General features: G+C 36.3%; 1 protein-coding gene across 1 annotated transcript in view; it reads left to right on the top strand.

Annotated features, from left to right (window-relative positions):
- MPP7 (membrane protein, palmitoylated 7 (MAGUK p55 subfamily member 7)) overlaps positions 1–26829 on the top strand; it is a 100217-nt gene that overhangs the window by 39268 nt on the left and 34120 nt on the right. The window contains exons 4-7 of the mRNA XM_010006966.1: positions 2641–2721; positions 18923–19054; positions 25311–25392; positions 26313–26398. Coding sequence (XP_010005268.1) covers positions 2641–2721; positions 18923–19054; positions 25311–25392; positions 26313–26398 — 381 coding nt within the window. The remainder of the gene's footprint in view (positions 1–2640; positions 2722–18922; positions 19055–25310; positions 25393–26312; positions 26399–26829) is intronic.

Here is a 26829-nt window from a genome sequence, read left to right as displayed (position 1 = left end):
AGGAGATACTAACAGGTATGTATTACCTGTTTGATTTCAAACTTAAATTTGAGGTGCTGCTCTAACATAATGAAAAAACTGTTTAAGGGAGTGTGTTTTTATTCTTTGGGTTTTTTTAAAGCAATTGCACAGGTAACAAATGTAGTGAGGCTTCTTTTTAGAAACATTTTCATATTCCTAGCTGCTGTACCTTGTCTTTCCTCACCCCCAATGACTTTTAGACTGAATTTCCTGTGAGAGATTGTTTGCCTCTAGGAGCAGCAATGTCTGACATAGGAGTCTTGATTTCATACAAATGATCTAAGCATTGCTGGCAGTATAGTTGTATACTGCAAATAGGGCCTCTAGATTATTAGAAAGACTGTTCTGGCAAAAGAAGTTTCAGAAATTTCTCCAGAAGCTTTGAACCCCCAGGACCAGTGTTCCTCATCTCTCCAGCCTCATTCCGTATCTGCCCCTCTCCCTTGATATGTTTTCTCCTCTCTATAGTGGCAGCTTTCCATAAATAACTTGGTGAAATGTTACAGGTTTTTTCTACAGAGAATCATAGAAGAGTTTCTCAGACAGCCTTTCCTGCAGTCTCTGGCATAGTAGGTGATAAGCACAGTATCACTGTGCCCAAAGTATGCCATATAGCTTGTATTGCAGTCGGTAACTGTCCCAAATCCTAGCACTTTAACAAGTGAAAATCCAGTCCAAAACTGCCAGAAGCACAACAAGCAGCTCTGGTGATACCTGTTTGCTTAACTGGAACATAGTATTGTCTTCCTCCCACTCTGTCAATCTTTGTCTTCCTTTTCCTCTTCTATCATGGGGTGTTACATGTGCCATTAAGACTTTTATGGAAGTATTTGGAAAAACCTTGTAAATTAGAAAAGACATTTTTGTTTCATCTCTGAACAAATATTTTCTAAATGATGAAATTAAAAATTCTGTTAAAGCAATTAAAAAATTATTCTTTCTGTTGCTCACTGTTCTAAACCTTATGTGCCTGCATTTATAGTTGCACCACTAAAGTAGATGCCAATACTTGTGCATGTTGTGCATGTTATGCTTGTGCATAATTTATCTGAAAGACAAAAGCTGAAGCAGTCATTCTTACTGAGTGATTAACAGTCTTCATCAATGAAACACGAATGAATAGATTTTATTCTCTAGTGATGAGTAGTACAAGCTAAAGAACGAGAAGAGAGGGAAGGGCAACTGGTGACATACCTGCTGCCATTCATCACAGATTATTTTCATCTTTGCAGAGCTTTTCCATTAAACATGCAAACTAGACAGCAGTCAGATTACCTCAGTACTTGGTGTTGTGTGCCTAAAATACTTCATTTTGACCTTTTCTACAGAAATAGTTTTTTAATCTTTCAGTATTAAGACACAAATATTGTTAAGATTAGCATTGATGTATTAGATGGACATTTTTATCTATGAATTATAGTTAAAAGACTGTGGAACTTAAGGGGATTAATTTTTCTTTCAATCTTGTTACCCTCTGTTAATTTGAAAGTTAAAAAAAAAGGTAGTCAAACCAAGTTTGATGTCTAGAATTGCTTCCAGAATCGTCTATTATATATAATTACACAAAATATACTTCTATCCATGTATCTTGAAAATATAGAAAAAATGGAAGTACAAATTTAAAATCAGGCTAGATGAATAAAACTACTTGCTGCAAATAACCAGTCTTTCTTTGAGACATTTTTATGATGCTGATTTAGTGCAAAGAAAATAAGTGATTATCTGAAATCACATTTTGGATTATGAGCCATGTAGCTTCAGAATTTTAAACTCAAGTTCAGTGTTGTGAAATATGTTTTAGCTTTTACTTCTTCTGGAAAAATAGTTTGAGTCTGAAATCCTGCAGTAAAATATGCCTCTTGAGTCCAAATTAGTTGAGAATGTCGTGATAAGAAAAACTCAAGACATGAGCCAAATAGCCATGCAATTAAACATTAGACTGCTGCTCTATTGTTCATCAAACCACAAATTTGTAATATAACCAAACATAAATTACTAATCTTGTTATTAGGACACAGTTCGTGCATTTTAGGGGCTTGAATTGCTGATGACCTGTTATAAACTATATTATGATTAACTTGCTTCACATTTAACAAGCTCCTTCCAGTGTATGTGTAAACATAATAAAAGGTTCAGGTTGCTTGAACTGTAGGGGCACTTTGCTTTCTTACCCCAGTCCTAAACAGCACAGCTACTGTGGGGCTTTGGAGGCAGTGTGGATTTCACCACCTCATTCAAAACTGTTTTTTATAGACAGTGTCAAAGTTTGATCCAGTCATTTTTACAAGCAGTCCTTTGTCTGCATGCAAAGGACCATTCACTTAAATGAAGTGCTGGGATTTGCCCCCATCGCTATAAATCAGAATGTGATCTGGCTGCACCCTTGCCAGAGATGATTACTTGTGTTAAACTGAGCCAAAAGGCCTGGCTTAAATCTGGTCCACTGAGGGCCAGAAAAAGAAGCGCAGTGATTGATGGTGTTTTTCTTCATGCTGGCTCCTGTTTGAACATGCTGGAAAGTAATAACCTTGAACAAGATAGATGCTGGGTTTTCACCGATGCACTGAGTAAAACAATGCTTTGCTAATGGTCTTTGTGTTGATTCCATCTCCCACCCAGCTGGCTGAGGAGCTGCAGAGCAAGCCACTGAGCAGTGAGATCAGAGAACTGTTGAAACTCCTCTCAAAACCCAATCTCAAGGTGAGGATGTTTTGCACCTGTGAAGTGCTTTCTGCATGGGTGTGTGCATCTGCTTCCTCGGGCTGTGTGGGGATTTGTCTGTCTAATAAGTGGCTGTGCTTTTAAGAAGAGATGCAGTGTTAACTGGAAGTACCTGTGATCAAGAAACACATTTAATGTCGCTCTTAAATTGTTGTGCTGTTACTGATGTTTATAAAAGGAATTCAGTGGAAAGCTGTCTCTTATATACAATGGATATTACTGTATTTTGCTAACTTTCATTGCATGTGCTTCAAAAATTTTTTAATAAATGTGCTTTTAGTAAAAAGTTTTCAATCATAGCATTGATTTAATTGCACCATGCAGAAGTAGTGCAGTCTGGTACTTGGAACAAAATTCCCAATGGATATTATTACTTTTTAAAATCTAATTTTTAAAAAAAATCTGCCAAACTCCTGCAGTTTTCTCCATGGTGCTTTTGAGGCACTTGTTACCTATCTAGTAGGCTATAGAGACATTGAATTGCTTAGTTTGTTAAGAGGTCATCTAGTCCAATGTGCTGCTCAAAGCAGGTCAACGCTGAGTTCAGAGCAGGTTGCTCAGGTCTTGAAAATGCCTGGAAACAGGCATTCTCTCTCTGCAGCCTCTCTCTGCAGCCTCTTCCAATTCATAATCATTCTCCTAGTGAAAACTGTTTCCTTATATACCATCAGAACTTCCCTTGTGTATCATTGTTAATGAACACTATCACATTATTTTTCCACTCAAAGAGAAGAAGGACCTTAGTGCTTTAGATGCATGTTGCAACGGTGATTAATGCAGCAGTTGATAAGTTTAGATGAAGACTGTAGAGTGGAAAGGAGCCCTTTTTAAGATAGTTTCTTTTTCATATTCCTGTAAAACACTGATCTCGAAGCCTGAGACTCTCTAATATCTTAAAAGTGCTACAGAATTTTAAAGATCAATTATGCCTCCTTTTTAAGATTTTTGCACAATAAGTTATTCCGTAGTTTGCAAAGTGACAAACTGTTTTTCTTTGAAATGGTAAGCAGTGCAAGTAGTTTATTACAAGAGGAACTGTTGGTGCATCAAATTGCAGACATCCTAAACGTCACTGTCCACATTTATTCATAGTTCTGAAGCTTTAGTGGATTGAGTCTGAAGGCAGGTTTTTTTGCCACAACTGCGCCTCTCCCTCTCTCTCTCTTGCTTTTTCTCTCCCCCCTTTGCTGACTTGCTCACCCTCCCTCCTTCCCTATTTCTCTTTCTCATTCACTCACTCACTGATGCCTTCTTTTCCTTGGAAGTAGTTAAATGCAATGTGATAATCTTAGTGGGATTTCAGGGAAACAAGTGCCTTACCTCCAGCATGGTTACTATGATTGAACAACTGCAGTAATTTGGCAGATGTCTGTCTTGACTTCAGGGACATGGCCAGCTGCAGGGTACCAAGCCCTTTGCCTAGCCAGACTGCCTGATCCTTCACAAGGTCACACGTTTCCCTGCCCTGAATAGCTTACAGGTGTTTGTGTGAGTTAGGGGAAAGAACTGACAATGTGCATGGTATTTTTGCCTATCCATTGGCTTTTCCATGTGTCTGCCATAATATGCCTGGGAGAGATGGTCACTGCTCCCTCCTCCATCATGTTGACCAGGCAAGCATACTGCATTCAGTCAGGGGCTGTTTAGTTGAGATTTTTCTATGGATTTCCCCTGCTCTCTCTCAGGCAGAAAAATAAGTAAGTTGCTAGACTCAATACTTCCAGTTCCTTCCCAGAGATGCCCTCAAGTCTGTTCAGCTGTATTTGAGTTTATGCCATACATAGCATAAGATTTTCAAGCCCTTCACTTTTAGGTTGATGGCTGTAGGGTTTCTTTGCTTCTTTCCTTCTAGATTCCTAGGGCAAAATGGTGTTTAGAAGAGCTCCTTCCTACACGTATGAAATTAGGTTAATTGGCCTGTCTTTTCCAATGATGTTGCATAGGCTTTATCTAAAAACATGCGTATATAGCATAATTTGGGATTGACTTACACTGGCTGTATGTTATTCTGTGGGGGAGACTCCTCTCCTGACCTAGTTTATAACTGCAGTGTTATCTGGAGCCAGCCTACTGTCTTAAAGCTCTTTTCTAATGTTAATTACATGATGGCGGATTGTTAGGATTCATTTACTACACTACATCACTGCTTCCAAAAGTTTGGTGGTGTTAAGGGACAGGTCTATCCATGTGATTATAACATTGCAGGTTTGGTTAACATGCCAAAAAAAGCTGTGAGAGGTTTCCAGCAACTCTCTGATCAAATGAATATATTTTCATTTTGTGTTACAAAATTATTTTCGTATACACATATATTTTCAAGGCTTTGCATCTGATGAGTGAAGCTTTGACAAGCTTGTAGTTTTCAAGGTTTGTATCCATAGAAAAATGTTTTAAAGAAGAAAATAATTTCTTTGAGGTAGTTATATTTATCAGACCTGAGGTTTTTCAAAGTAATTCCAAGGTGTTGTCAGGTGCGTTTTCTTTTGGAAAAAAAAATAAATTGGTTGCTTCTAGTCTTTTTAAAACTGGATGCAATACCCAGTTACACTGAGAGGTTTCTTTCCTGCTCTATGATGTGGCATCCCTTGCCATAATGAAATGACCTAATAATGGTAATGGTTTGTCTTTTCTGATTAGAACAGAACTCTGGGAGTAGAACAGAGCATGTAGCTCTGGGAAATCAAGTGGATTTGTTTAGCTGTGTGTGAGATGCTGCATTTGCATTGTAAAATTAAAATATAATGGCAGAGTTCCATAGATGCAGGCCAACCACATCTATTGTTTTTAACCTGCAATGCTGAATAAAGATCTATAATTCACATTCTGTAATCCTGCTGTATCTTGTTAAACAGATCAACAAGTAGAACAGTATTTCCATACCTAAGAACCAAAATCCAGTTGAATGCCGTATTCGATTTTTAAGCAGAGCAGAAATTAGCTGTTTGAAATGCATCTTGTTACCTCATTAAGAAAGCTTAGATATACAGCAGTGTACATCTGCAGCTCTTTCAGTCATAACCACAACTGTGCCATCAAATATTTGCAATTTGTTAAAGAAGATAACTGTTAATAAACACAATCCTGGGGTATACATATTCAAGATCTGCTGAGTTGATTGTTACAAAAGACCTGAAGAGTTTAACATGTCAAAGTTATGATGATAGTAAAAATAACCAGAACTAGATGTACTGAAACTTATGCTGTGTTTGTGTTTCTTAAAGCTGTGATGTATGTGGGGTTTTTGGTTGGTTGGTTTTATTAAGTTGCAATAAAATACATACGTTAAAGATGCAAAACATGAAGACACATGAGTTCATGGTCAGGCCCAGGTAGCCTGTGGGCAGTGCTGCATGGTTGTACTTTGAGTAGTGTGTAGACCTAAGCCAGGACATGCTTGGGTGATTTGAAATGCCAGCAGATCAAGCTGGGACCCACATGCTGTAGCTCTCTCTGAGCATATTTTAGATTTCAGAAAGTGATATTCCTGTCTTCTGCTGCTGTATTTCCTGGGTGCTGCAGCAGCAGCACTCACTGAGCCTTCTGGCCTTGCAGTGGGACAGGCTGTGGAAAGCCTGTGTGGTTGGCAGCACCTCCAGACCTTCCCCTCTCCTGCTCAGGTATGTCTGAGTGTGGTATGTCAGGTGTGGTATGTCTGTTACAACCTCCCATGAACAAGTAACAGTGAAAGGACTGTCCTGCTATGTGGCAGGGTTTTTTTTTGTGTAATTCAGGTTACTGGGCTGCATTTGAAGGGATAATTCCTGGCCTGTGTGAGAGTTGGTGTCATACCCACTTCTGGGTTTTTTGTCAGTTCTTGGAGTGACTTTTATGATTTTTATAATCCCTGAAGTGTAACCACGAATTACATTATTTTTAACCCTATTTCAAGCCTACTTTGCTTATTTTGTGAAGGAAGCATTTAGAAGATGGTTTATGTTTTCAGGTTCAGGTTTTACATTCCAATTTTGTTGATGGATTTACATTTACATTGAAGTTACGTGATTTTATACAAGTTTGAGTGAAACACAATGAGGAAATTATGTAGTGTACTGTTTTCCCATAGCTTCCACATCTAATAACATTAAAGTTACTTAATGTATGTTGTGGATAAAAAAACACATATCACTTTCATGAAGACTGGAATTATAGTGGGGATATACATGAGGAAATGATGCTTCTGATTTAAGAAAGAAACTCCTGTGTGTGCATTTATAAACATGTAAATAATCGCATAAAGAAATAAGTATTCTCAGCCTTGATCTTTTGTAATTTGGAGAAATTTAAGGAACTTATGTGACAGGAAATGGTATGTAGATGATGAGGGAAGTTGAACAGAATTTTGAAAATACTGACAAAAAGTTTTTAAAATTATGATGTATCAGGTAGGTAGCAGTGCAAATGAGGCAGATGTCTTGAAAGAACAGTTTGTGTATTTTATGAATCTGGAAGTATTGCTATTGTCTCAGAACAGCTCACCTTTAAAAATATGTATTAGCTGCATTATCTAGAGATAAAATACTTTTTTGTTGTTATGTAATTACATGAATTTAAATATATAGTTGGAAGACTAAGGTTCAAGATGTTAACACAAAATATATTGAAAAGGGAATTTAATTCTGGATTTTCAATGCACTTGTCACAAAATTAGCCAAATGGTCTTACCTGTCAGTAGCGATGCAAATGGGAAGAAAGGAAGTGGGCACTGGAGTTACTCTGTCAGTCATGGGGCAGAACCCCAGTGACAGACACTGTAAGAAAGGAGATGTTGTAAATAAGACATGATCAAACTAAGAATGAAAGACTTTAAAGCTTCCAAATTCTTTTCCAGTTTTAACTAAAAAGCCTTCTTGAATAGTGGGTCTCAGTTCCTTTTCTAACAAGTTGGAAAAAGCTGTGTTCTTTTTGGGACAGTGCCATAGCACAAGAGCATAGTTGGTATTTATGTTTTAAATTATTTGAAATGTGAAAAACTAAAACAAAAACAAACTCCAAACCCACAAAACTGTAGGAATTAACATTTTAGGCACTTATTTTGTAGGTGTGGCTGTAAACAAAAAATACTACAAAAAGAATGGACTATTGTTTAGTCCATTGAAAAATATTAGCTCAGTTCCACTAACTTTGAGACAGGCTTAGAATATGTTATTCAGATCTAACAAGCTTTTAACTTCATGTTTATAACAGCAGTTACATTCCTGATCATTACATATTGAAATAAGCAATTTACGTTTTGAAGTTAATCCCTATTAGGGTAAATTTAGTGTGGTTTACATTAAGATAAAATATATCCTTTGTGGTCACTGGGATAATGTGCAGAACAATAATTATTTTAGAAGCTTATGCCACTGTGCTAAAACTATTCTGAAGGACGTTTATACCTCTTATGACTCAGAGGAAGTGAAGCTTTTTTAACCTCCTAAGAATGGCATTGGCGGTTCTGCCTGTTACAGCAGAGTTTATCCTGTTTATGTGTGCTGAAAGGTTTGCCAGCTGCTAGTCTGAAGCATAAACCAGGTAGCTAAAGAAGAGCACAGGGCAGGACTGTGAATGACTTCAGTGCATCACGGTGGAGAACGTCAAATATTTGGATCACTGTGGGCATTGTAGCTGTAGAGGGAACAAATGGTGGACATCTTGAAGTATTTTTCTTGGCTTTTCTTTCATTACTCTGGAGTGAGTAGGATTTTGGAAGTAATTTTAAGATACTTTGCGAAGTGAAGGGAAAACTGCTTTTGTCTGACTGGCAATGTTTTCAGATTAATTTATGCATGGACAACCTCAGCGTGCTGTTCAGAGAAAATACAGATTCTTTAAGTTGTTTTCAGGTTTATTCAAATTACTTTCAAATGACGAAGATGCATACACCAGAAAGCTGTAAAGAGGATTTGCTCTTACTGTTTTATTTTCATTTCTTTCAAGGTCTACTTTCAGTTTCACAAAGCATAAGCAGTTTGCATTTGTAAACCTTTTTAGTAATATGTACCTCCTTGGTTTTCCTTCAGAATAGAACTACAAGTTCCAACTAAACCTGCAGATAATGAGGCTAGGGCACTTTATACTTCATATGTTTCCTATATTTGTTTATGTTTCTTTGAAAAAAGAAACAGTGCTGCTTTTAGCTTGAAGCATACCTTTGCTGTTCTCCTGTCCTATTCTGTATTTATTGTATTTACTGGGAAGTGTGTCAATTCTAGCCTTTATTTGATAAACAACTGCTGGTTCCATCATCCCTCACCATCTGAGGCCTAGTAGATTTGCACAGTGGCCTAGTAAGACTGTTCTCATAAAAGTGCTACTTGTTCTGTTAAAAACCCACAAACATTTTAAACCTTTATCAGATGACTCTTGTAAAGCTGTCTTACAGTCACTGTCAAAAAAAAATATAATTAATTGTGTGGGAAACAGTAGGCATTTTTCTACAACTTTAACATACAAAGCACTCAAAGAAGATATTGGGCTATAATAATATATAAAAAAATCTGTTACTGCTTTGAAAAGTTCATGAAGCACTCCTTATAATGTGTAGTTTAAAAAATCTTAATCTAAACTTTGTTTTTGTTCTAGCATTTCCTTTATAATTAGACTAATTAGAATTTTACTGGGAAGTGTGTCAATTCTAGCCTTTATTTGATAAACAACTGCTGGTTCCATCATCCCTCACCATCTGAGGCCTAGTAGATTTGCACAGTGGCCTAGTAAGACTGTTCTCATAAAAGTGCTACTTGTTCTGTTAAAAACCCACAAACATTTTAAACCTTTATCAGATGACTCTTGTAAAGCTGTCTTACAGTCACTGTCAAAAAAAAATATAATTAATTGTGTGGGAAACAGTAGGCATTTTTCTACAACTTTAACATACAAAGCACTCAAAGAAGATATTGGGCTATAATAATATATAAAAAAATCTGTTACTGCTTTGAAAAGTTCATGAAGCACTCCTTATAATGTGTAGTTTAAAAAATCTTAATCTAAACTTTGTTTTTGTTCTAGCATTTCCTTTATAATTAGACTTACTGAGAATTTTCCATCGGGTTTTTTTTTCACTGAAATATGGAGTTTCTGCAATGTCAACATTTTCCACTGGAAATTGTTGGGCTTTGCCTACAGCTGTTCAGGTTTTGTATCTCGAGAACCCAAAAGCAAATTTCAAGTCAGTTGACATCTCAGCTACATTTGAGCTGTTACTGTGTCCCAGGCACTTGGAGGACCTTTTGACCCTGTCCCTTTAAAGACCTGTCTTCCCAAATGCACTGATGGTTTTTTTCCATTTTTACTCATGTCTTTGGAGGCTATTCTCCTCCTCTTTATGAAAAACTCATGCTTACACACAGTAACAAAAACTACAATATCTGTTCAGGAAGCACAATTTTCTGTGACTTTTAACTATTTACTCATCAGTGGTCTTTGAGGTTTGCTGGCAAGACTGGTTACAGGAGCTTATATATTAAGTGATTTTACTATACAAACCAGCTTAACTTTCTTAATATATTGAGCTGAAGTGCATTGTACATCATATGTAAACTGAAAAGTTACCTGCGTGATCCTCATTTATAAAATCAGATGCCATTAATTTGTATGTAAGAGCCTGCTTGATTTTGGATGGCATACAGTGACATTTCGGCAGTAATTGAGAAATACTTTCATCCAAAGTGAGGTATGCAAATTACTGCAACAAAAAGCACAGACCACAGCCTTGATAGTTTGTTAGTGCTGGTAAATAGATAGCCCATAGATATTCTGAGCATACCAGCCATGAAGCTGGAGGAGAAGAGACAGTCCTAAGGAGACTTCTGTTAGCAAGCAAATGAGATCCCTCTGCCCAGTGTTTCTGACCTTTAAACTGTTTGCCACTCTAGGAAGCCCTCTGTCATGCACTTTGGCAACATTTTTAGAGGAAAAATAGATTGTATTCTTAACTCTTTTCTGCTTTAGAGCTTGGCTTCCTATATATATTTCTCCGTGCAGTTGTAATAAAGGGAATTTCTTACAGAAAGTTTTTTGGGGGTGGGGAGTTCTGGCAGAATATGTTACTGTCTTTATTTTTTAATGTTCATGTTTCTGGAAAGTAGTAAGTAAAATGAAAAGAAATGAAAAAGCAGGCCTTTTAAAAACAGCAAGAAAAGCCTTCATTTTTCATATCTGACAGGCAGAGAAAATCAGAAAGCAGTTGTGGCACTCAATGTGGTAGGAGCTGGCAGAGCATACATACAAGAATGTATAACATATCATAAACATAGATATAAAATTATATAAAGGAGATGAAAGAATATGGCATAAATATATATTAAAGTAGCAACCATCATGTTACCCTGGAAATGCTTTCATGTCCATCTCATGTGATACCTTAGTTGATGTCCAGTGGACAGCTTGTCTGTCAGTCTTCTTAGATGTATGGATATGAGAATGCTCACTAGCAGCCAACATATAATAAACAAAGTGGTAGATATAATAAACAAAACTGAAGCCAGGCAGGTTGGCAGCAGAAAAGAAAAGATTTGGAAAGTAAATGGAAGAAATGCTTTAGTTGTATGTATAGTCTCACCCACATGGAAGAACTAGCTCTAGCCCATGTATGAATGTTGAATTGTGTGCACGTAACTGTAGCGTTCACATGCGGAGCATAATAGTTGGCAACATGACTAAAGCTGGTAATTTAGAAAGAGAAAAAAACCCATGATGGATATAGTCACGTGCTATTTAAGTAGAAATTCTGTTCTGTGAAAATGGAGAAAATACACAGTATAAAGCAAATAGTTCTTTTTTTAGTTGTCATCTTCTTACGCTACTTTTTCCTTCAGAGGTGCTTTTCGCTTGCATTTGCCTGACCATATTATATTTGAACTCCCCATTCATTTATTCAGCAGTCTCCTCTTCTAGTTCATTGATGAATCTTCAACAGTGATCCAGTATGGTCTTGTAATCAACTTTTTCCCCCTTTCTGCTTATTCCTGGTTTTCTGGGCAGTAACAGTACTGTTATGTAACTTGTAAGTATCTAACTATAACTATATTGCAAATATTTTAGAAAATTATAAGATTCTTATACATGCTGGTTTGATGGCCTTTTAAAAGAATGTTACTATTCAAGAGGCAGGATTTATTCTGTTTCCCCAATCTTTTAAAATATTTTATAATTCATTAATTACTATTTTATTAAGTACTTACAGAATATTTACTTATAATGGTGAAGATAACACTGCAGCTTTTCGATTTGTGCAACTGATATACAGAAATACTCCTTTTAGTGTTCAATTTGGGAAAAGTCCAAAGCAGGCAAAAGTAATTATTTTTAAAAACTAAATTGGTTCAATATTTTTTGTTAGATGTCCAAGTAGTATGAGTATGCTGTACGTGAGTTTGACCTTTTTATCATAAACAAATATGTATTATTATTTTCTGGAGAAATTAAGTATATCTGGATTCTTTTAACCTCATGGATCAGTAGATGTTTATTTTGTGGTTTTATACATCTTACTGTTGTCAAGTAAAGGCTGGATCATTTCTGAGAGACGCTCTTTCAGGAAGCGTAACTGCAGCCTCAGCTTTTACTTCAGTTTCTGTTTACACTTTATTTCTTGGGGGCAGGAGAACCATCAAGAAAAGATGCATGCTACTGCTGTAAACAATATTGCCAGAATGCTGCCAGTTCTTCAAAAAAGGAATTGACCAAGGATTGCCAAGATAATGGAAGAGTGCTCTTTTCTTAGTATTTTCTACTCTGAAAACCATCTGTTTGGGCTCTTGGAAGTGACTGAAATAGGACTTCAGTCTCCAAGAACACTTCAGCTATGTGAATCACCTTGCAAATGTAAAATAAACTTAGTTTAGATTCTTCACTATTGATTTAAAATCACAGCTTCTTCTGCCATTGTCCACTACTGAGGAAAACGTAGGGCTTTCATCTGGAAGAATATTGACACCTTTACCAGATGACATGGAGGGGCTGTGTTTCTGTGAATTATGAAAACAGTCCAACTTTGGAAGTGTCTTCAGGGGCAACAAACAACGAGTGAGAGGAAGTGGGAGTCTGAAGATGCAGAAAGTTCACTTTTCTTTTGGCTACTGCTCTCTGGCTACCAGCTGCAGGTAAACCCATCAGTTCAGACTGGTGAATCTGAAACCAACAAACCACATTTTCAGGCAAGGAAATTACAGTCTTCTGAAAGGAAGTTCATATAGTCGTGAATATAGTCCTTCATAGGAAGGAGGAAAAAGTAATCTATACTGAATACTGATCCAACTGAGATGTTGCTGTGCTAAGAGCCCTAATATATGGTAGATATTAAGAACACAAACCACACATGTATAGTATATGTTTTAAATATTTTGAATCACTTCTGTGACCCAACTGCATCCAAGTCAAATTGGGAGAGAAAGGGATTTAATTGCCAACTGGACAGGCTTGAACTAGAGAGCAACTCTTGTTTAAGCACGGATGAGACAGATGCAAGCATGGAATGTTTATTCTCTTTTGTACATAGGTAACTGCTGTCTTCTCACACAATATATAATTTCTGTAGATTTTATGGAAAATAACAGGGAAAAATATACTATCTGAGGGATGGAAAGCAGTATATTAACCCTGATTTTTTCCCTCATGAACTAGTACACCCATTGGTTTCCTGATTGCAAAGAGAAATTTATGCTTAATTTAAATGGCCTTATTTTTTTTTTATCATTACTGTCAAAGGCGTTTTGCTTCTGTTGATTGAGTAGTATAAATTATTTTCAGTAACCAAAGTAAAACGTGTTCATTTCTTTGTAATTTAACTGATGTCTTTAACATCATTTACTGTATGTATTTAACTTAGGATTTTATTTTTTTTCAGAACAGAACACCTCAGATTACTATAGGAAAGTGAGTAGATTATTGTGCGATCAGAAGGAATATTACTTTTGTGCCTGATAAGTGGTTACTGCAGCATATGCACTCACTCACTGGTTCTACTGCCAAAAAAATTCAGTTCACTGTTATCCCAACCGTCCTCTGATTGCTTCAGTAGAACTACTGAGCTTTTCCTGCCTGTAGTTCTGCTTGCTTGCTTTTGCTTCTAGATTATGCTTTCTGCTTTAGCCAAGCTGGAGAACTCAGCTAATGTGGTTATTCTTACTGGTTAGTTGAAAAGCCTATTCTCAACTGCCCCTTTGTTCTCTTGTTAACCCTTACTTAAGGTTGCACATACTCCCTTAGCAGGCAGAGTTGGTGGTTAAGAGACTGCAATGTGCTGTTTTAACACACAGCTGCTGGAGGGGGGAATTCATAGGATGGAATTCATCAGTACCTCAATCTAAAAAAAAAATCTAGCTTAGGTACTCAAGATGGTAGATGTAAATAAAGACTAGTTCTCCTGTAGGAGAGGTAGTTTTCTTCCTCCCTGCTGCCCATCTAAATTCTTATCTCCCTTTTCCCTCTTAATTTTGTGCTGCTTACCAGTTGTTCTAAAATGCATAGCTTGATTCTGAAACCTGATCTTTTTATCCCTTCTCTTCTCCAAGCTGTTCTCAAGTCAATTTGGCTTTCTGTGCTGAGAGCCTGTATGCCAGCACCATTATGCTTTGGCTGTCTGCTGGTTTTATTCTCCTGCTTGCTGAATTCTTGCACATGTTTGGCTGTTATGACTCCTGTGCTGCTGCTCCTCTTCTAATGCCCTTGACAAGGTCTCCTTGAGTGGGTTCAGGCTCCTCCCAGCTCCTTTGATAGCTGTCACTGGATGACTTCTCTCATTTGATTTTAACTTTCTGCAAGTTACGCATAAATCAGTCTTGCCAGTCTTGAATAGTTTTCTCCACCAACATTTTCATCTTGTCTTCTTGTATTTCTTCTGTAACCTTATCACAAAGAAAAACTCTCTGGGGGATGAGCTCTGCCAAGGGAGTTCAGGGGCACATTACTGCAGTTGTTGATGAAGGTAACTTTTCTTCTTCTGTGTAACTTCTCTGTGCCAGCCTCAGTGCAAAGTACTGTCCCCATAGCGAAGCAAAGAAGTAGGAAAATAGCTCTGTCTCACCCAGTGGAGTTCAAGTGGAAGCACCAGAAATGGTGTCCTGTGCTAATGAGCCAGGTTGTGGAGTGGGACAGCAAAGTCATGGCTGTTTTGTTCCAGTTCATCGACTCTGCTGCTGGGGCAGTGATCTGCTCCATAGGCAGGGCAACCATCAGCTGGGATCTTGGCTTTCATAAAAGTTGGCTTCAGTCCCTACAGATTTTGTGTTGATGATCTTGATTACTAATTATTTAGTTTTCTAATATTTCTTCAAGTGCCATAAAGAAAGATGCTGCTTTTCTTCCTTTGTCCATTCCATCTGGCTTCTTTATTTAATTTAATGTTTTCTAAAATGTTTCTTCTAGACTATTAAGTGCAAAAAATTTCTGAAAAGTAAAGCCATATTTTTTTTAATAGTGACATTTAAAAAACATAAGGAGCTGTGTTCACAATTCAGGGGCTACATGGAGTATTTTCACTCTTACAGATCTCAAAATACAAATAGAAGCAAAAAATAATATGAAATTTGTCATTGTTTTAGAGGAGGAAAAATGTAGTAATGTAGTTAAATGATACACATTTTTCAAAATACAGAACTGTTTTCATTAATAACATTCTCATTTTAAATAAACATTTAAAGTTTCAAAGCAGTTTGAGAAAAAGAAATTTGAGTGTTTCCAATGCCAGATTTTCTTTGTGTAAGTTGATAGTGTAAAATTTCAATTTATAAACTGTGACCTAAACAGTGATAACTTTAATATGAAAAATACAGCACTAGTTATTAGACATTTCAGAGGTCTGATGAAAGTATTCATTTCCAGCTAGATCATGTCTAAGAATTTAGCTGAACATCAATATTTATATTTAGGTAGTGCAGGAGTTTGAGTCATACCTGCTTTCAAGTTGTAAATATGGAGCGTGTTTACATTAGTGAATCATAAGCATAGAACTTAGAGCTGAAATAAAATATTTTTCTCCAGAGGTGCTTAAATATACATGACCCTAATCTTGGATCCTACATGCATAGTTCTGAAGAGCTGTCTGCTTGAAAACAAACCCAAAACATTAAAAACTAATAAAATGTCATCAGCACTTCTTGTAGTTTCTTGTGATAGGCAAAAATTAGTATCATGGATCATAAAACTGCAGTAAATAAATCAATCCCTTCTTGTGTACAAAAAGAGCACATGACAACCTTCACATTGCCTTGTACGTTTGCTGCACAATTATTCTGGGTAAATCTTTTTCTTAATGGAATCTAAGTTTTTTTTTTTTGGCATTTTTAATTTGTTTGCTTTTAAAAGAAGTCCCAACCTTTTATATAAAAGTCTAGTCTGATATGTAGGGGTTTTTTGGACTACGAATACATTATATTAATTGCACAGTGCCAATAAGCAGCTGAAGAAATGTCCCTTTACTCTGAACATGGTCATTTCTACATGTGTTCAAAACATACGGAAGTTCCTGCAAAGATAGGCTCTGATAATCTCTGGTGGATTACATTAAGTGAAATTAAAATTGATTAAAATTGCTTTACAAGTTTTGCTTGCAGATTGTTTATTGCCCAATGTCTATGCTGCTGACTGTTTCAACTGCAGTGGACAGAGAGTGGTGTGTTAGAAGCAAAGACAGAAGAAAAGCAGGAAAGAAATCTTAGTATGTTCAGTATACAGCATAAACAAGTTTGTGATGACACAAGCTCTTCTGGAAACTTGGCTGAGAAAAACCACGTCATTTCTGGCATTCAGACTCTTACCTAAAATATGCATCTTTGCAGCAACATAAAATAATATCAGAGCTTGGGCAGAAGACCTAATACTGAAAACCTTAGTACATTGTGGTTTAATATGTTTGTTAGGGAGGAGGTTGGAAGGGGTTGATACATTCCAGTTGTTGTGAGTGAAGAAAAGCATCATAAATACCAGACATTGGTTGGCATTGGTTTATACTACTTGGGTTGCAACATCATTCTGCATGCCATGTCCAGGAGCCTGGTCTGGCAGTCAGAGAAAGGAAGCATCTTAGCACTGATGGCATAATTCAGTGTAGTAGTGGACAGAACATGTTTTCAGTTGCTGCGTTTTATTCTGGAAATGGTGCTTGAGATTATTTTAATCTTTTTTCTCTATCTGCCTAATTGTTTTTGAACTGTAGTATAGAACCTCATTAAATTGAACCTATCCATGAATGTGCCCTAGTTTTATGTGGAAAAACACAATGACAGAAGACTAGCTTAGTAGTCTTAACTGTAAGTAGCCTGAAGTAAAAGCAAACCCTACCTTTGTTTTAGTATATCTTTGATATTTCAAATACATCTTTAGAGGACTGCATGTGATTGCATGGCTTTTACATATGTAATGTTTTGTAATATGTAGTTCCATGAGGAATCATCACTGCTAGCCTGATGTTTTTAGCTCAGATCTAAAGTAAAACTAATCTTTGGCAGGAGGGAGCTGGTAATTTCTGATGGTAAATAGTACAAATTAATAACTGTCTTGTGAAGAAATCCAGAAATAAGTAGCGTGTGTTTAAACGTTTATATCAAATTGTACAATGTGCATAGAAATTAGTAAAACAATAGCAAATTCTCATGAAGGAGGCGTGATCTTCCTGTGTTTATTTTGTTGAAGACCTAACTTCAAATTTAAACTTAAGAATTTCAAGATTCCCATACACTTTGCTTTCTTCTTTTTGCATGATGCCTTTTAGCATTGCCTGGAAGTTGTTTTCTGTTGTTACAGTCTTCTCCATTCAGGAAAAATATCCTGGAATAGTGTAATGGAAGTGTCATGCTTTCTTAAAACATTTGCATTATCCTTGAGAGCATGCAATTTCTGATCATATGTGTAGTCAAATAATATTTGCCTTTTATTAAGTCGTGAGTAACGTCAGAGAAATGTAGCCATTTTCTGTTCTTTATGCATCAGTTCTTACAATCATTAATATGATACTGTCTGATATTATCCATGTCAACAACGTTGATATGTTCCGCTTTATCCTAAATATCTCAGCGTTTTCCAAGGTGCTTTATTTTTATTGTCAGAAAGGTTATCAATTTGCAGATTACTTCTGCTATTCAGACTACAGCTTTTGTAATATTGACTCTTTGTGAAAAATATATCAAGTAAAAATGTAAAATATTCAAGTATTTATGAGCAACTACTTGAAAAGAGAAGTAACTGAAAGCAGTAGATAGTATTATAAGTATAGCTGTTGCTGTTATTCCCGCTATAGTGCAAAGTTTTCACTACAAAAGTGAAAACATCACTTAATCATTTTTACCAGTTTAAAAGGTATTAAAAATAGTGAAGGGCTTTCAAAATAGAAAATAAGGGGTTTGTATCTAGAAAAAACTGTGAATTCTAGATTATAGCTGAGATTTTGTAGAGCCTTAGGAGAATGAGCTATCTAGTTTCTTTTGGCCTTCAAGATTTTTAAATTTCTGCATGTTTAGAAATTATTTTCTTTTTAAGATTGAACCTTTTGTCAGACTGTGTTAGGCTTTTCTTAGAAAAAAAAGCTGTTCAAGCTATGTACGAGCTGGAGAAGCAACAGAGAAAGAGAGAAAGAAGGCGTGTGGCAGGTGATTGATAAGCACCCGCCTAAACCAAATTGTTTCAGCAGTATGTTCCTCGGTTTCAATGACTGCCACAATAAATTAAAAATTCCTAAGATAATTTGGAGCTCATATGAAAGGGAGCTAGTATGAGAAGGATTCCCTTACCAGGTAAGCTTCCAAAGCTCCTCTGAAGGGAAGGGTTGGACAACAGCTTAGTGTCATGCATCTGGGGTTTGAACAGCAGTCATGGAAGATGCTTATTTATTTCATAGGACTATTTACTGTATCAAAGAAAATCCTTATCTAGGACAAGTAGAATAGTGTTCTTACTTTAGGAGAGTTGAATTTTCTTCTGTTCATAATTAATGTCATTTCAAGCTGTTGTGCAAAATACTTAGTATTTTTGTGTGCGTGAAGATATTGGTCTGTATCCACAATATGCTAAGTATATATATTGTGTATATGAAAACACTTTATGTAGTGGTTTCATCCATTTAACGTGTTAAAATTGTATACAAGAATTACATTCAGTCTACATGCATCACACTAGTAGACTCATGCTATAAAGAGTATTTTTTGCTTTGTCTTTCATAAAATTTTCAGATGCTAAATAATATACTGACTAATGATGTTTCCAGGCTTTGCTCTCTGTACATGATACTGTTGCTCAGAAGAACTACGATCCTGTCTTGCCCCCCATGCCTGATGATATTGATGAGGAAGAGGATTCAGTTAAAATAATCAGGCTTGTCAAAAACAGGGAACCATTGGTAAGTAACCCTGTCTTTTGTTTTGGTGTTCTGTGTTTGTGCACAGGGTGGGCTGTGTTCAGATTGTGAACATTAATGAGTAACATTCACTTGAAATGTGGATAGGCAGACATTATGCATGTTTATTCATAGCATTCAATAATATACCTCTGAGTTCCACTCACTGTCATTATTAGAAAAGCACATGAAATGAGTAACAAGAATCTGTTAATTCAAGTGTTTGAGCATTATAATGTGGGCCAGTCTGAGCATTTAGATCAATAATATATTAATTGTTTATCTTTAGTTTGAATCATTAACTGCCTTTAAAATGAGAGAAGGGAATGAATCCCCAAAGAAATCTTGACCTTTGCTGTGAACTGTGCCTGTTAGCATTCATGTAAAAAATGTGACCTTTTGATACACTGAAAAGAAAGCAGAAAAACATATTTTTAAATACTTGAATTGAAATCTGGGCAAACTTAAGAAGTCTGTTGTTGTACTTTGGATTATGAATACTAGAAATATAATATCTTCATGGGGATATCTGGAAAAATGAAAGGGCTAAACCTAGGTTGTATTACAAGAATATTAAAATGTTTTACTGATCTGCTTATTTTTATTTGCTGTAGATTGGGACTCACCTTGTATAAAGTTTAACTATATGCTTCTTCTGCAAACCAGTAAGAGCTTTGTTTTATGTTATGCTGAATGTTTGTTTCAAGGGATAGCAAGAAATATCTGCAAAGTTACTTTGAGAAAGCTGTGATTTTGTGCTTGAGCTGACAGTGGGAGAGCGATGTCTCTCTTAGATATACAGGAGTAGCTTGTCTCACAGTAGACATTTTACTGTCACTCTTACTCTTGTTGGATTTCTGGCATCAATAAACAAGAAGTAAGTTTTGGTATTGACTGACTGTAGGTGCCCATGGGCATAATTAAAAGTTTGATCATATGGAAAGTTTTTATTTTAATATATTAAACCCTTTTATTTTTCTATAATTTAAGATTCAGCTTTAAGCTTTCCTTTTAGAAATTCTTTAAAGAAGAAAACAAACTTGCTGTAGGCTTTAGTATCAGAGTATTTATTCTGAAAGGTGTGAAGAAATTTGAACGTATAGTATAAAATGAATTCTAATTCAACAGCTTCTTGTTAGTTTTAATGAGAATACTCACTGTTTTTTCTTTAATTGTTTAGAAAAAAAACTTAATAAAATCCTAATTTTATAGACTGGTTTGGGTTGAAAGGCACTTTAAAGACCATCTAGTTCCTACCTTCCTGCATGGACAGAGACACCTCCCACTAGACCAGGTCACTCAAAATCCTGTCCAACCTATCCTTGAACAATACCAGGGACTGGCCTTCCACAACTTCCCTGGAAAACCTGGCTCACCACCCTCACAGTAAAGAATTTCCTCTTAATGTCTAGCCTAAATCGACCCTCTTCCAGTTTAAAGGCATTACTCCTTGTCCTGTTGCTACCTGCCCTTGTAAAAAGCCCCTCCCCAGCTTTCCTGTAGCCCCTTCAGGTACTGGAAGGCCACTATAAGGTCACCCCAGAACCTTTTCTTCTCCAGGCTGAACAACCCCAGCTTTCTCAGCCTGTCTTCATAAGAGAGATGCTCCAGCCCTCGGATCACCTTCATGGCCCTCCTCTGGACTTGCTTTAGGGTTTCATGTTTCAAACATTGTTTGATACTAAGACTTTTGTCAGTTAAATACTGTAAAATAATATTATCTCAAAGTGGATTGGGTAAATAAGTCTTCTCCAGGAAGACTTCCAAGAATATTGTATAGTGTCCTCTTCCCATAACCCACCTTCATTCCATTTTAACTGTCAAACATTAATTTCCGTGTGGCAATATTATAGTGACTTATGACACCATAACTACAATTAATTAAAAAAACCCTTACTATTTATGTCTTTTTCTTCCCTAGAGTATTTTTTCCCTTAGGTAGGGATGAGGGGAAACATGGATAGTAACTCAAATAAGGTCTTACCAAAATATGGCACAGCAGAATAAGACAGGTTTATGTTAGGTATATTAGATCTACTGCATTTATACTTCCTGAAGTAACTTTACTGAAGAAAGGATATTATCTATGTTTACTAAACTATTTAAATTTCATTTTCTATTTATTTCCATGTCTTTTTAATGGCTTTTTCTTCAAAGCTTGCTCTCAAGTCTTGGATATTCTTTGTACAGATCTAAGAGTCTCTACTTGTTTGTTTTTATTTATTCACTATCCTCTAGTCAAAAGGTCTGACTTTCACTTGCATCATTATGTTGGTATTTTTGCTACTGAGCTTGAGATTGGAGGTACAATACAATATTTTTTTCTGTGATGGAGATGGTCAGGTTTCTTGACTTGAAGACCTTTTACCTCAGGTACATTCCCATTCTCTCTTTGTACACAAAGAATAGAGATTCTTTTTCTGCAGAGCAGTAAGCTTTGCATCAGTTGCACAGCCTGGATGTTCTTGAATTGGGTATCTCCTTTGGATGACTTTGAGCAATACTCTCTGTGAAGCAAATTTGGCTCTCTCTTAACTTCTTTGGAATATATCTAGTGACCATTTTAATATATAACTGCTCCACATTTCCACTTGTTTGTGCTTTTTTCTGAGTTAAGCACTTCACCGGTGTTCTGAACTGGTGTTAATCGCATATTAATAAAGTCTGAGTTCCCAAGAGTAGTCATCTCAAAAGAGAGGGAAACATACGGTTTGTGGGAGGGCCTTCTGTTTGCCAGATTTCATCAGTTCAGAAGTCAGTATTGAACTTTCCTCCAGTTTTTTTGAAGAGACGATTTAAACTTTTGGTTAATCTTTCCACAGGTTGTTGTGGTTCTTTTTTTCTCTATTAGCACAAGCCATTCTAGCAGTGTATCACTCAAGCGAGGTGAAACTGTGGAGGTTTTATCTGAAGAAAGTAATTTAGAAGAGCTCTGGGCCTAAGTAGAAATATCTCTTTTCAGAGATAGTCCAAAATTCACCTGGCTATAACAAGGCTTTTTATCAGATAGTTTGGAGGGCTTTTACTTATGCCTACCTCTCTGGGGCTTTTTCAGCCACTGCCATATTCCTGCTTAGTATTCCTGATATCCAAGATGTACAACCAGCAATTTAGTTCCTGGTTTCTCACTACTTTGAGGTCCCAAATAATATTCCAGGTTTGTTACAGCTGTCATGCAGTTATTCTAATTAGTACACTTCCTCACATGAAGGTGGTTGCTTCTTTGTCACACAGATTCATTTCACATTTGAAAACTAATCTTATGTTTTGTGTATAGTAGGAAGAAAAATAGGCAGCTTAAGCAAACAAACCATGCCATCTATTTAAGATGCCTGTCTTAATGAATGGGTGATTAATTATCCCAAACTGTTTCTTTTCATTAACTAGAGGAGCCTAGACACCCAACTTGAACTACATACCTGCTTTCCATACCTGAAGTTGGGTGAAATGAATTGGGGTGATTTAAGAGAGTCATTTACGTGTTCTGCCCATGCACATTCTACAGCTCTTGCTTGCCTCTTACTGAGTCGCCGTAGCTCATGTCTTATTGGTGAATGAAATTGAATATTTTATAGGTAGGATTAATTTAGGTGTAGTGACAGCTTTAGTGTGCATAGCCTACATGTATGTGGGTATCCACTTTTAAATAACTCCTTGCTATAAAGTAGGTAACTAATATTTGTATTTGCATTTTCAATAGAGAATTAAAATAAAGCTTATTGAAGTACTTATTTGCATTCAGATTTGCATGTACTTTTGTTTAACATAAAGGTATGCAAAAATATTACTGATGTTTCAAACTCTCTCATTAGTAATTTATTTTACAGGCTAGTACTTTCTTTAAAAATAAAGGCTTATAATGTTTATATTCGGGAACCAGCAGATAAATGGAAAAACTAATAAAACTCCTATCTGCGAAACCCTGAGTTATGCTTACCAACCAGTGTTACTGCATTAAAAATGAATAAAAAAACACCAAACAACAAAACCAACTCAAAAAAACAGTGAAAAAAACTTTGTTGAAGGAGCTTGTATTATTTTTAGTGCTTTTCCTTGGTATACTTTTAAACATTTTCTCAGTCTGATTACCACATGGCTCTGAAACTCCTTATTTTTCCCTTTAGAAGCATTTAGACCAAGCTATGCTATTACATCTGTATATGTCTCATTTAGGGTAACTTACACTTTTGGCTAGCAACACTGAAAATATTTTCCAGCTCTCAAGGTCCAGTCTAACCTTCTTACATTTTTAAAGCTCTAAATGAGGAGCTGCACTGCACATGTAACTGGAAGTACTGGACCTGAACGTCTTTCAAGGAGAAAATCCTGCCAGATTGTATTTACCTCACAGTTTAAGCAGGGCTGGCAGGAGTACAAGAGAAGCTGCTTTTTCAGAAAATCAGCTCTTTGGGTTTTCAAAAAGAAATCTACTTGTGTGTGATTTCTTTTTAAATGTTCTAAATTCGGAGGGAAGGGGAATTTAAGGAACCTCCTTTTTTCTTTGTGTAGCACAGGTACAGCCAAATATAGAAACTCCAATAGTGCTTTTCATGGGCCTGCCCATTCACTTTGAGTTTGTCATAGAGGAACTATTGACAGTGAGCTAATTCAGGTTAAATAATTTCCCCGTAAATTCAAACTTGATTTTGTGCTTTGAAAATTCTGACTTAACTGTTATTTTGCTGTGGAGTGCTGGCCACTGTTAAAAGATTCAACCAAAGAGAATATTATGTGGTGGCTGTTCTAATTTTCTCTGTTTGCAATCAATGCAGCTTGCATATAGTAATATATAAATTAATCCTTCATTTTTGTGCTAAATTTCCTTCTTAGAGGCAGAGGGAAAGGGAAACAAGTTTATTTAGTAAATAAAGTTGTTAAACTGCAGTAAAATCTCACCCCCTTTATTTCATTGTATATATTTCAGCTTCACATCCATGAAACAGTTTAAAACAGAAGTAGTGATAAATATGATGTTCATGTTTAATCTAAAGAAATACAGAAAGCTAGCTGTAAAAGCAATTTAATTATTCAGGGAACTTTATTAACTACTCTAACTTCAAGCACAGCACTTCTCTGATGGAAGGAAATTCTAACTACTGTGTTGGAATCAGAGGTGAAGTAATACTGTTCATTTACTAATGAAAAACACAGAAATTGTTAGAATATTTACTTACCTGTCAGGGTCCTAAATACCTCTGTTGATTAACAAAGTCAGAGCTACCACAGGTCACTAACTACATTGACATGTAATTGTGTGCAGATAAAAAGCTGTTGGCCAGGAGGTGCTTTATTTGTGTTGTTTTTAAAAAATGCTGGATCAAATCACCTTTTTGAAGGTGATTATGCAGTACAACTTATCTAGCTAAAATCCCCTTATTATTCTGTGGATTCTGCTTTCCAGAGCAGGGCCAGCATTTCCCCCCTTGCTCCTTCCCATCTGCCTGAAAGAAGGGATCTGCAGCTGAGGCAGCAGCTCCATGCCTCTGTTCCCTTCTCACACGGCAGCGCTGCTGCTTCCCCATCACCTTCTGCCTCTTTTCCCTGCACCCTTGAGGTTCTAGCCATAAAGGCATTTTTCTCATCTAGACAGCTGTTTGCTGGAAATTTAACTACATGACATCATTTACCTAAATGCCTCAGTGATGCTTTTGTGTAGTGTATGAAAACAGTCATGACTAACTCAGGAAATGTTCCTCCTCTGCATTTCTGTCCTTTGGGTATTCCAGGTGAGTCTTGGCGTGCAGGGGCATTTCTCAAATTTGTGTTTATTTATTAGTAACATTGTAAAGCAAAACTATGATTAGTGTGTACACAGCAGCTTGGAGCATGAAGTGCAACGGTGACTAATATGGATAAACATTTTTTTTCCCCATAGTATGTAATGTGGACTGTTTTAATGCAGGAAAAACAATTTATCAGTTAGTAACAGTTGACTACATTTTTAGCCGCAGGCTCCAGTGAGGTGTGTGGCAGTTTACAAGTTAATTAAGTTGAAAAGTAAATTTCTTGTATCATTTGTCTAAATCGTATGAGTCCACTCTGAATGGAAAAGAATTCACATGTTACAGGATGGTAATAGAGCAAAGTATTTTGTATATTCTTTTCATGAGCAAATATCATTTCTGGCTTGTTCATACACTGCTACTATTTCAACTTTTTGCTATATTACATAGCAAATGTTTTTTTAGTGTAGTTAATTAAAATTATGGCGAGATTAACCAAATCACTTTTTTGTTTGTTTGTTTTTGTTTTTTTAAAGGGGGCTACAATTAAAAGGGATGAACAGACTGGTGCAATTGTGGTGGCCAGGATAATGCGTGGAGGAGCTGCAGATAGAAGTGGTACGGTGTTGCTGTTTTCCACTAGCCATTCAAGTTCTATATCTCAGAAAAAGATAACATAAAATGGGAGCATTTTGCACCCACAAAATACATCAGTATCGCAAACAGAAATGTTTGGAGCTTGGGCAGCTTTCCGAAGTGGTATTTCAATATTGGCAGAGGAATTCATGCTGAATTTTTCTCCCCTGTTCGCTCGCAACCACGTATCTTTGAGTTGGCAGGTACAGGGTTTTTGGAGATACACCATGGTTTGTTCCCAACTGAATATATCCACTTAGTGGAGGTACTAATATAAAATAGTTCAGCTATCCTGAGCTCCTCCATCAGCAGGATTCAGTATTTTTACATTTGAAGTTTCAGCTGGTAAATCTCAAAATGCCAGCATGTCCTTGACTGCAGATGTTTAGTTTGGGATGCGCGAAGTGTGAAAGAACTCAAGCAAGAGGTACTGAGTTATACTCTAAAGGGCCTCTTTTCATTTAAGAGAATTTAGGACAGATGTGCTTCACACTTTGATGGGATAATGGAATATATCTAGATATATATTGTTAAATTAAGAAGCATTTGTGCCACAAATTAGCACTCAAAGCCTAAGTGGTCTTTGCAGTACTTGCAGCTGTGTAGCAGTAAGAAAATAGCCTGAGTAGAAGTATTGGCACAGACATTTTTCAGACATCTGCATAAAAGTCTGCAGAAGTCATAGAGAAATGGTACTAATTTTCAGTAGGAAGGAAGGGAGGAGAGTAAACCAACCATCTCAAACTTCTCTGTGAGGACAGCAGCTGTTGTGTTTACTGTATATTTCTGCTTTTTACTTAAAGCTTAAAGTGGATGAACAAGGGAGAGAAAAGCTGAACGTTAATGGCATCTTTTGCATAATATGTAGCTACCATTTAATACCACCTCTTTGCCTTCTGTAGGTCTTATTCATGTTGGTGATGAACTGAGGGAAGTCAATGGGATTCCTGTAGATGATAAAAAACCAGAAGAAATAATACACATTTTGGTAAATACAAAACATTTTAAAATTAGCTTATGTGAGTCAAGAAAAAGTAAAGAGACTTAAAATTTCTGGTGTGTTTCTTAGAAAAAAAGTATATTATACAATAATATAATCATGGCACATCATGACCTGTTGAATTTAAATTACCTTAAATGTAGTAATTAATAAATGTGATAGCTCCATGTGAAAATTAATTCATAATGCATGTACTCGATATAATGAACTAACAAGTATATTAAGATTATGTAATATTGATTTGGAGTATATAGCCATATATATGATTGTTTGCACTCCTCTGATCTACACAGTCCCTAAAGCCAGCCTTGTTACTCACTTGTAGAGCACTATTGCAAATTAAGTAACTTAGACTTTTTCAGAAATATTCAATAAACATTGAAACAGCAAAGAAGCCAAAGAGGGTCATGACAGCTTGT

Source organism: Chaetura pelagica, unplaced genomic scaffold, assembly GCF_000747805.2.
Source record: "Chaetura pelagica isolate M959 unplaced genomic scaffold, ChaPel_1.0 scaffold17, whole genome shotgun sequence".
Lineage (NCBI taxonomy): Eukaryota > Metazoa > Chordata > Aves > Apodiformes > Apodidae > Chaetura > Chaetura pelagica.
The sequence above is the reverse complement of the archived record's forward strand: the minus strand, read 5'-3'. Positions and strand labels throughout refer to the sequence as shown.